A 12160-nucleotide genomic window follows, 5' to 3' on the forward strand; every position below is an offset into this window, starting at 1 on the left:
GATGGAAGTGGGAGTGGCATAGGTAAGGACTAGAATTTTTTTGTATGTTGGGTGGGCAATGGAATAACACTTCAGGACAGTTGGGAAGGATCTTGGGTAGGATGTCCCTAATTTCAGGGCATGATAGATAGTGGAAGTCCTAGTGAAGGATATCGTTTAGTTGTTCCAGTTCAGGGTGATAAAAGGGGTGCTCCTTTGTAGCTGATTCTTGGGGGGGTGGTGGGAGCATTAGGGCCGTATGGTGATATGGCCAATGTGCACTCAGTATGTCTGCCTGGGAGCCTCATCCAAGATGTAGAGATGGCCTTGCCTGAGGCTATCATGCATGAAGGGTGAGTTGTCTGAAAGTAGGGGCTGACAATGGGACCAATAACACTTGTTGCATAGGTTCTGAGGTTATCCTCAGTTCATAGAGGTGGCTGACTGAAGTGGTGAAGACCGCTGGCCTCACATGTGAAGTGTAAGCAGAGCTCATAATTTGCAACATTGTTGCCAGACTTTGTCAGGTTCCTTTGGTTCAGAGCCAAGTGAAGGGTCTCAACCAAAGGCTTCATCAACTCTGACAGTCTTGGCTGCAGATTTATAGATCTGTGTTAGGAGACAGGAATTTGCAGGACTCCCCTTGATAGGCTGGGTTGCACTATACAAAGGAAGCCACTTTTTTTAGGCTACGTGGCACCCTCAGATATTCTGATGAACACTGGGCAGCTCGTATGCAGAGCTGGAAGTCAGATCACAATCAGAGTAAAGACACTTTGACTGTCAAAATTATTCTTGGGACCAAGAGATGGCTGAAACACGAAGTAGAAAGCTTTTAGATATTTGGCGATTCATGGAACATGTAGCAGAAAGACAGATCAGATGGCACAAGAGAAGGAGTGTTCATTGCAGTTAACAAATTTTGTTTTTCCTTTGAGGTCCAAGTTGAGTATGACAGTGAAGTCCTCTGGTAATTTATAACAGGTCCGGGTGGAACCAAGTTAATTGTTGTATGTTTTTACTGGCCACCTGATTCCACTGTGATAGTTTTACAGTCATTCAAAGAAAGTCTACAGGCAGTAGTGCATAAATATCCAGATCGTGCAATACTAATTGGAGGTGACTTTAACTAGCCGAGTACATACTGGGACATCTATGGATTCATTGCAGGGGGTACAGACAGACAGTCTTGCAAAGTGCTTTTGAACAAGTATTCCGAAAACTGTCTTGAGCAGCACACATATACTGGAAATATCTTAGACCTTGTAACTACAGACAGGGTGTACAATATCGACAATGTCAGTATACAGACTGGGATTAGTAATCATAATATCATTATAGCAACTGAGGTTACAAAAGTTGATAAATTGGTCAAGAAGGCTAGGAGTGTGTTTCTGTTAGAAACAGCAGGTAAGCAGTTGCTAGCATCTCTTTTAGACAGTGAACCGACATCACTCAGTTCGAGTAAGGTGGATGCAGAGGAATTATGGGCAAAGTTTAAACAGAATGTAAACTGTGGTCTGGAGAACTATGTCCCTAGTAAGTGGGCTGAGGATGGGAAAGTCCTACCATGATTTAACAATGAAATATGGAAAATTCTGAGGAAGCAAAGGCTGTTGCACTCTTGGTTCAAAAGAGAATGCACAAATGACAATGGGCAAAGGTCAGTAAAGATTTGTATGCGCAATGTATACAACTACCACCATCTTACCTCAGCAAAGGTCTGGTCAAGAACCTGAGAAAATTCTGGTCCTATGTAAAATCATTAAGTGGGTTTAGTGCTTCCATCCAGTCGCTCATTGACCAATGTGGTGGTGTAGCTAAAGATGGTAACAAGAAAGTCAAAGTTTTAAATTTTGTTTTTAAGAAATTCTTCATGCAGGTGAACTGTATGGACATACCATTATTTGACCACAAAACAGACTTTCATATGGATGACATAGTAATAAGCATTCCTAATCTAGAGACACAACTGAAAGTGTTGAACAGAAGTAAGTTGCGAGGTCCGGATCAAATCCCAATTCAGTTTACAAAGAGTACTCTACGACATTGGTCCCTTACTTAGCTTGCATTTATCATGAATCTCTCGCCAGTGCAAAGTACCAAGCAAATGGAAAAAAAGTGCAGGTAACTCTTCTACATAAGAAGGGTAAAAGAATAGATCTGCAAAATTATAGACCAATATCCTTAACTGAGGAGCCTATGTCCACAAATCAGCACGGTTTTGGAAAGCACCGCTCTTACAAAACTCAGCTTGTCCTTTTATCACATGGTAGACTGGAAACTATGAATGAAGGGCAATAGCAGACTCCATATTTATATATTTTCAGAAAGCATTTGACACGATGTCCCATTTCACACTATTAATGAAGGTATGAGCATATGGAATAGATTCCAAAATATGGGAGTGGCTCTAAGACTTCTTAAGTAACAGAACCCAGTATGTTGTCCTCAATGGAAAATGTTCGTCAGAGACAAGGATATTGCCAGGAGTGCCCTATCGAAGTGTGATAGGACTGCTATTATTTTCTGTACACATAAATGACATGATGGACAGCACGGGCAGCAACCTGTGCCCGTTTGTTGAAAACACTGCGGTGTACAGGAATGCGTCGTCATTGAGTAATTCTGGGAAGATACAAGATTACTTAGACAAACTAAGTTGTTGCGATGAATGACAGCTGGCTCAAAATTTACAAAATGTAATGAATAGGAAAAACAAACCTGCAATGTTTGCCTACAGCAGTAGTAGTAATGCCCCTCTTGACATAGTCATATCATTTGAATATCTGGGTGTAATGTTGCAAAGTGATACGGAATGGAATGAGCATGTGAGGATTGTGGAAGAATTTTGGGAAAGTGTGGTTCCCTGTAAAGGAGACCGCTTATAGGATGCCCGCAACCTGTTCTCGAGTACTGCTGTGTTTGGGATCCGTGCCAGGTCAGATTAAAGGAAGACATTGAAGCAATTCAGAGTCAGGTTGCTGGACCTGTAGGTTCAAACACCATGCAAGTTGCAGAGATACATAAGGATCTCAAACGGAATCTCTGGAAGGAAGACAACATTGTTTTCCAGGAACACTATTGAGAAAATTAGGGAACCAGCATATGAAGCTGATTGCAGAATGATTCTACTGCTGCCAACATACTTTTCACATAAAGACCATCATGATAAGATATGAGAAATTAGGGTCCAAATGGTGGCACATAGACAGTCATTTTTCCCTTGCTCTAATTGCAAGTTGAACAAAAAGGGAAATGACTAGTAGTGGTACAATGTACCCTTTGCCACACACCATATGGTGGCTTGCAGAGTATGTATGGACAGGTAAATGTAGCTGTAGATGTGAGGTATGTTGGGGTATACAGGGAGATGGCATCAACAGTGACAAGTAAGGCTCAAGGAGGTAAAGTGGATGGTCGTGTGTGGTGGGAAAGGTGGCAGGGAGGGGGGAGGGGGGGGGGGGAAGAGGGTGTCAGTAAATGAAATGGTTAGTATCTTTGACGTGAGAGGCTAGGTTTCGGGCAACTGGTTGGAGTTATTGGTAGACAAAAGTGGAAATTCTTTCAGTGGGAGCACAATACCAGTTAAAATGGGGCATCCCAGATTGATGGGTGTGCAGAGTGTTTTGGGGTGGAAGAGAGAGATGGATTCAGGAGAGAGGTCCTAGGTTGGACCTAAGAATTTCAGAAGCGATTAAAGGTTATGTTGGACTTGTGGGATGGAAACCCTATGGCAGTAAGTGGAGGAGTCAGTCAGTTGACAGAAGCTTTCTGTCACATAGTCACTCATCATGACAGTGGGGGAGCCTTTGCCTATAGGCTGGATGATTAGATTAGGATCTGTTTTGAGTTAATGTATGGCTGTCCTTTCTCCTGCTGAATGATTAGTGTACTTAGCAAAGGACCTGGGAGGCTGGTGAGGCTAAATTGTAAGTAAATTCCAAAAGTGGGTGGTTAAGTGAGGGAGGAAGGTAATGATTGAATAGTGGTATCAACAGGAAGAGGAAACCTTCCTACCTCCCAAAACAATTCCTTGTCTGTTTCAGGTTTATAGATGATATCTTTATGGTCTGGACTGTATCCTCATTGCCCCACAACCTCAACACCTTGTCTCCCATCCACTTCACCTGGTCCTACTCAACCCAATGTGTCACCTTCCTGGGCATTGTCCTCCACCTCTGACGGCTCCATCCACAATTCTGTACATTTTACACTCACTAAACACCAACAATGCCTCCATTTAGACAACTGTCATCCCTCCCATACAGCCTCACCATCAGTGGAAGGCATACGTGCAGTGACGAAAACTCCCTTGCCCAGTACACTGGTCTCACGATGCCTTCGCTAACACGCAGTGACCACCAAACCTAGTCCACAAACAGATTTCCCATGCCATATCATGATACAGTGCTAATCCTCCTACCACCCTCAAGAATTAGCTATAAAGGGGCACCCCCATTATCATCTTCAACTGGAATGACTGAACCATATCCTCAGACTGAGCTTTGATTATTTATCAGGCCCTGAAATGGTGGACATCCTACCCCAAATTCATTCCCACCTCTTCAAAAGCGATATTCAGTCGCCCACCCAATGTACACGACACTCTAATCCTTCCCTTTACCACTCTCATTCCCAACACCTTTCCACAGGGATCATATCTCTATAGAAGACCCACCCTATCCACCCACCCAGCATTCCCTACTCCAGTCTGATCACAGGCTTATCCTATCCCATCAAACGCAGGGTCACCTTGGAAGCAGCCAAGTAATATACCAATCTGCTACAATCACTGTAAAGCTTTTTATGTTGGTGTGACAACTACACAATTGTCTAACAGAATGAATGGCCACTGCCACACTGTGGCCAAGAACAAAGTTGGCCACCCAGTGGCACAACATGCAGCTGAGTGGAATATGCTCGATATCAATGGCTGCATCACAACCCAGACCTGGAACCCTCTCTTCACCACCAACTTTCCTGATCTATTCAGATGGGAATTATCATTGCAACGCATCCTTTACTCCTGTAACCCCCCTGATCTCAGTCTCCACTAAAGCATTGTCCCCTTAACCATCAACAATCAGTTTCCCCTTCCTCTGTCCAACCAACCCCGCCCTATTCACATTTCCACATCGTCACTTTGTGCCATATATACATATAAACGATCGCTCGGCCGAGGGGACAAGTGGACGGAGTGTGATGTTAGGGGACGCCTGTGAAGTTCCCCGCAGGACTCCGTGTCATTTAGTTCCTGCAGTCAGCATTTGGGTGTTGGCAAGGTAGCCTGCACTTCTTGGGCTCAGCCAAAAAAAATCTTGTGGTACCAAGAGTACGGATGAGCTGGATGTGACGGTGGCGGTGACAACTGTGACTGTGATAGCGGGGGAGGCTCGTCCTCGTCGATATGTTCTGGGACGTCTAGAGAAAGGGAGATCCTGGAGTGCTCGGAAAGAGGAGAGAGTGAACGAGTACTGCCTGGCGGCGTAGAAGGCGTGGAAGCAGAACGGGCCCTGCCCCTGCCCGCAGACGGCCAGTGAACAGGAGGTGTGGCGTCACACAGCGATGGAGGAGGAGCCGGACGTTTCTGGCGCAGGAGCACATACAGCTGATCTGCGAAGCATTGGCGAGAACCGATAGACTCTAAAGAGTGCTGCAGTAGGTGTATCTGTAGGTCGGTAGGTAACTCGGCAGACCATACTGCCCACAGGGTGACGTCTGGCACCGTGTGTTCACTCACGAGTAACCTGAGGCGGCGCCAAAATTGTGATGGAGTGTGGTACCCCAGATGCTCCTCATACAGAATCTTGATTATCAATTCCTGTGGCGAGCAGGCGAGTCAGTCCAATACCATTTTCTTGGGGAACTCTTACTTCGGTGGTGGTGGAGGTGAAAGTAGGAGATCACAAATTAAATCTGAGTGGTCTTGAAAGTGTGTGACCAAACATAGAAACTTGGAGTTGTCATCAGTCGAGTGTTGCAGCTTGAAGAGGTGTTGCACCAGTGCAAACCATGAAACTGGATTGTCCTTGTATAGGGGAGGTAGCTCGGGTAGGTTGCCTGGAGGTGGAGATGAAGGTGGCTTCAGCGTGTCTTGGGAGGCCTGCGGTCCCTCTGCACATGTGTTCGTGCTAGTATCCGGCATCACTGGTGCAGAAATGTTACTAGCACATACTTCAGAACAACGGCTGGTTGTAATGTCTCTGAAGATGCCCGAAAACACGACGCGGACGGCAAAGTGGCACGTAATGAAAGCCCGTAAACTAGACCGTAAACTGCAGGAATAGCTCTGACATTGTCTAACTTGAAAATGATGCGGAAGGCCGGCACAGCAGATGCAGACGGTACTGCAGAAGGAGCGAGTGGTTGGAGGAAGGGGGGGGGGGTTGGTGTCGGCCTGGAGATTAAGTGGCAACAATGAGAGCTTTCCACACACACTGGCCAGGCACCCTTCATGGTAGGACCATAAAATACAGGTGAAACTGTTGTAGTACAATGTTGCTGGGTGAAGAGGATATGCCGGGTGCACTCGTACCCACGTGGTCGTGAATCTGGGCCACCAATCCGGTGGTTTGTTCTGGCGAACTGGATGCATAAAATCATCTGTTACTGATTTGTGAGGACGGCGAGGCTGGCGTAGCTTGGTAATAGTTGACTGCGTGTGCATTTTGCACAAATGGCGACGTTGCACATTGCACTACTGTAACCGACGTCGTGGCGCGTAGAGGATCAAAGCACGTGTGGGAATTTCGGTCCCTTTGAACTTCGTACGAGTGATCGATCGTCCGCTTCACTTTTCACTTCTTGTTATGCGTAATCCAGCGAAACGAAGCCCGAGTCCATTGACTGAGGTAACTGCGTAACACTCGGTCATTGTGGAGTTTCTAAAGTAGAGGTTATCCTCGTGGAAGATCATAGATCATTGTCCGTTAGCTGCGAAATAATCGATGGCAGAGGGTTGAGTTGTCCTGATCGTAAGGGCTGGGCCTCCAAATCTTCGTAAAGAATGTTCGGTAATGTAGCCATGGTGTCGTACGTGAAACCTGTTGATTCTATACGACCGGTGCGGAAGACGTAGAACTTTTTCTCCAGGGTCACCAATATGGGATACTGGATATGGATCGTAATATACGTATAAATGTCTGCAGCCAAAGGATTCGTTTCTTCTTGGATCACTAAGTTCAGCTGTCCATCCACCATCACAACCGACCAGGGTCGACAGATCGAATCTGCACTTTTTACAATTCTCTGTAATCTTTGCGGTATTAAAAAGATCCATACGACAGCCTACCACCTGCAAAGCAACGGGTTGGTGGAACAATGGCACCACACCCTTAAAACTGCACTCAGGTGCCACAACTGTCTCCGATCCGAGGCACTCCCTTGGGTGTTGCTGGGCCTACATTCTACATTTAAACCAGATTTACACGGGACGATTTCCGAATTTGTTTTCAGCAGAAACCCAGTTTTACCTGGGGAACTAATTCTCCCACAAGATCCCGGGGATTCCCCCTCCTTCACAGACTTTATCGGAAGGATGCGTGCAACTTTAGAAACACCTGGCTACACCTGCCTTTCAGCCATTCCCCACCCAACACTTATGTGCCGACCGTACTCAGCTCTTGCTCACACGTCATGCTCAGGGACGACTCTGTCAGACAACCCCTACAACCTCCTTACCTCGGCCCCTTCGAAGTACTCCAGAGGGACGAGACGATGTTCGACATTATTATAAAAGATCGTCCGCAAACCGTTTCTCTACACAGGCTCAAGGCTGCCTTCGTAGATTCCGACACCCCTTTGCCGTCCCAGTCTGACTGCCCGGGCACATGTTCTTTTGATGAACCCGCTAATGAGTCTGTTCAACCTACGGTTGGGTTTTCTCCGTTCAACGATTCACCACAGCAGTTCGCAGGTTCCCCAGACATGTTATCATCATCATCATCATCCCCATTCACAGGTTTTGAAGACAATTCTGGTAGTATAGACGTCCTTCGTTTTGTGCTGCAACGTACCACCTGACCACGTTGACGACGTGTCGAGAATGGTGTTAGGTAATCGTGTGCTTGTACTGCTCACCGACAGCACAGACCCGACCCTCACCGAGGGCGTCAGCGTCAAGATAGTGCACAGCTTGTCCGTCCCACAAGAGTGCGACCCGTCACGTGTTCGAGCTTTCATTTCTTCGGACGGCTCAATATGCATTGAGGGAAGGCATGCTCACATGCTGCCTCCTCTCCCATACCACTACTCCCGAGTTGGACAACGCATTTTTATTACTTTTGTTGCAATATCACGTAACTCGTTTCAAAACATCACTTCACAATATAAAACATACTTGAAAATATCTTCCTCACTCTTAAAGTTCACATTTCATAAACTGACAACAATTTGCGTCTTTTTAACATGACGATCAAAGCTTCACTCTCTAATAACCACTTACGCGCCCAAAAAACAGAGTTACAAGTACGTCAAAGATGATAGTGACAAAAGAAAGAATACACATAAGAATAATATCATTGCAATATACACATATTGATGTATCGAAGTACCTCTACATTAATGAAATCAAATCTGAATGTTATCATAGAAATATGTTAACTATTTTACAGAAACACAGTAGAATATTGCTCGTATCTAAAGGTTGAGGTGAGGTGCCGTAATGGTTACGTAATTCAAGTACCATTACAACCTCACTTTGTAAAACTTCACACGAGAACAAGAACTGTAGTCTCAAGTGTTCCACAATCAGCAGTATTTATGTTTATAACTGTTTACTATGTCTTTTGACCTCACCCTTCATTAACAATGTTGAAAGAAGCAATGGTTTACAGAATATGAACAGAAGAAGCAAAAACCACCAACGATCACAAAAAATACTTTATAAATAAAAGTGAAATAAGTCTAGTATAAAATACTCCAACTGGAGTGAGGATAAAATGGAAAAACCATTAATAACTGGTTTGCATTCAAGTAAAACTTCAAATAATTGGGTGTTCGGTACTTTTCAAGACCTATGAAACCAATGGATATTCCAGTTTCATTTAGTTTTCTTCTTCATTAGCGATCCAGGCACAATATCCTTGCTTGGATTTCTATATCTTTGAGAATAGAACTTATGTATGATTTATTTTAATCTCTACAATATAATAATTTCCTGTCAAGTGTTTATGAATAGTTTCACAAGTTTTAAGAGTACACTTTTCCACTCTTATCTGACTATATAGGAAAGATTCAATGACTTTCACAACCTTTCATTACTGTTTTTTTTGCTGTCAATTTTCTGAATGCTATGTGTATCAACATTCCTTTTCATGTTCTGGCCATGTTTCTGCCATACATTTCTGACAATGAAGTTCCCATCTTCTGTACTAATTGGCAACACATTAAAGCTGATTTTACCTTTTGTAAAATATTTATAATGGTCTCCATTCACATACAACTTCTTTCCCCAGAATTCTATCTAATTCTCGACACTGTTCTTCCCACTATTTGTTCTATCTTCTTTCTGTTTTTAATTTTATCAAAGCCGAGAAACTAAATAGATTCATTATTACGCAGAAGTGTAAAAATTGCTTTTGCATTCAATTGCACGATTAAGTATAAACTGCATTCCGACCAATATTACATAAATCTTATCATTGAAAACATCTTTTTTGTTATGCAGTTCCTACAAACAATTAACATAATTATGTATCGGCAGTTGACTCCACAAAATGAAGGCTAATTTGTGAGTAAATTACCTCTTTCCGTAGAACCTCTGGTGCAAGATATTCTGGTGTTCCACAAAAAGTGTTGGTAGTTTCAGTAGGCAGTAACCCTTCTTTAGACAGCCCAAAATCTGTAAGTACAACATGGCCCTCAGCATCCAGTAACAAGTTCTCTGGCTTAAGGTCACGATACACGATGCCACGTGAGTGGAGGTAGCCAAGGGCAGCTGCTATCTCAGCTGAATAAAAGCGTGCTCTTGGTTCGGTGAACACACGTTCACGCTGTAGGTGGAAAAACAGCTGAAATAAAAAGATGTGTCACACAGTAATTTCATGACATTATTCAATCTTTAAATCCAACAGATTTACTAATTGATTGGCAATGAAGGTCTTGGGCAAATAAGAGCATATATTGGCAGATACTACTATATACATATTAGCACTAAATCCAATTATGAAACATAATGAAAACTTATTGATAAGACACGGGATTTTTAGGACCTACACCTTAAATTTTTTTTTTCTATCTGAATGGTTGTAAATGACTTGTGCAAAGAAAACGTTAAATAAATAATCTCAACTTTTGATTTTGTTGCTTCTTTTTCAGAGTAGCACCTACTCTTTTAGCATACTTTTCTTGTCTCTTTTACATTCTTTGGCACTTAAAACTCTTAGGTCTAGTGATTATGCTGCAGAACAAAATTATTCATCCCTTTGTGAAATTACAGCTAGGTATTAAAATATATACATACAACACAGCAATTTTAACAGATGTAAACGAAAGGTTGTGCAAATGTTAGCTGTTCCTCTCTTTCTCTTATGTAGCTCCTCAATTTAAGCCCTCAACTTATTCTCTCCAATCCTCTATTTTCTTGGATCTAATTGGGCTGTGTACTGCCAGCACTGGGCATCAGTCTGCTCCATGGAAAGACATTATCCAAAAGATTAGATACTTTCTTATGTATCTGTTTACCACTGAACGCCTATATATTCAGTGGTTACATTTACTCCTTCCATCATTTACCCATTACCCAGGACTCTTCAGTATCATATTTAAGTGATTGTAGCTTCATTTTGGACACACTTTCCACACAGATCAAAAAGCTGCCAATTTTCTTTATTACAATCTCCTGGCTGTGGATTATTTGCCATAATTTGCTTTTTCAACAAAACCATGCACAAGGTCATAGACAGCTGCCAATTTGCTTAGTCTCAAGCATATGGTTGAAGGCATTAAAACTGCCCCCATTGCAACTGACACTGTAATTTTTGTCACAATGTGAGTGTTAGGTAAGAGCTGGAGCCATAAGATAAAGGAAGCAGGTATTGCAGTGTGTGTGCACACAATGTTACATGAGTGTGTGTTAAGAAAGACTGATGAGTGTCGTTGTCAAGTTAATTAATGGATGACCTGAGAATATTTCATTTAGTTCTGTCCAATGCAGAAAAATTTTGGTTTAAGTTGAAAGACATTACAAATTGCAGTTTGGATAAGTATGTTATACATAAAGTAATAAAAGATGGCACAGGCTCACTGTGACATAATGGTCTCATTCAGCAAACGTTGTGAATACAGAAGTGACAACGATGACGATGGTGGCGACCACTAGCAATGAGATCAGACAGATACTAATATACAAATTACAATAGCAACTCATGGAACTGTGAAAAGGGCCATGCGTAATGTCAACAATAACTGTAACACTCAGGTCCTGATGAAAGATTTATAACAGAATCCTAAGAAGTTCTGGTCATACATAAAGTCAACGAAGGGATCTAAATCTTCCATTTTGTCTCTCGTGAATCTTTCTGGTATTGAAACTGAAGAAACGAGGTGAAGCATAAGTTTTGAGCTCCGCTTTTCCAAAATATTCACAACACAGGATACTACTGTACCAATGTTTGGCCTCGTTACAGACTCTCAACTGAGTGATATCAGTATTAGCAGCCCCAGTACTAAAAATAATTAGGATTACTCAGTGCATATATGGCATCACGTTCTGGTGGAATTCCAGGTACGTGTTACACTGGATATGGTACAGAATTAATTCATTTCCTAGCTCAGATTTAGCAATAGTCACTGGCAAAAGAGTGCAGGTCACTGATGTCTGCCTGCTGAAGGATCCCAGAGCATATATAAATTCAAAAACTGCATTGTTCCTGGAGGAAAACAAGCTTGTCTCCAGGAATCAGCATAGGCTCAGAAAACAAAATCTACTTATGTGAAACACAGCTCGCTTTATCCACACACCTCTTGCAAGTAACAGAGGCAGGTGAACAGGCAGCTCGGTCTTACTAGATTTCCTAAGGCATTCAACACTGCACAATAGCAACCACTAACTAATACACAATCATACAGAGCTCTCCACAAATATGTGATTGGCTTGAGGAATATTTGACCAACAGAACCTAGTACATCATACTGCATGGCAATGTTCCACAGAAACTAAAGTAACATCAGGTGTGAC

At 42.9% G+C, this 12160-nt stretch overlaps 1 protein-coding gene across 2 annotated transcripts in view; it reads right to left on the reverse strand.

The window, feature by feature from the left end:
* The window catches only part of LOC126092302 (serine/threonine-protein kinase Sgk2-like), a 119415-nt gene that overhangs the window by 39958 nt on the left and 67297 nt on the right, over positions 1-12160 (reverse strand). For both annotated transcript variants that reach the window (XM_049907825.1, XM_049907826.1), the window contains one exon: positions 9726-9992. In XM_049907825.1, coding sequence (XP_049763782.1) covers positions 9726-9992 — 267 coding nt within the window. The remainder of the gene's footprint in view (positions 1-9725; positions 9993-12160) is intronic.

The sequence above is a fragment of the Schistocerca cancellata genome, chromosome 7, assembly GCF_023864275.1.
Source record: "Schistocerca cancellata isolate TAMUIC-IGC-003103 chromosome 7, iqSchCanc2.1, whole genome shotgun sequence".
Lineage (NCBI taxonomy): Eukaryota > Metazoa > Arthropoda > Insecta > Orthoptera > Acrididae > Schistocerca > Schistocerca cancellata.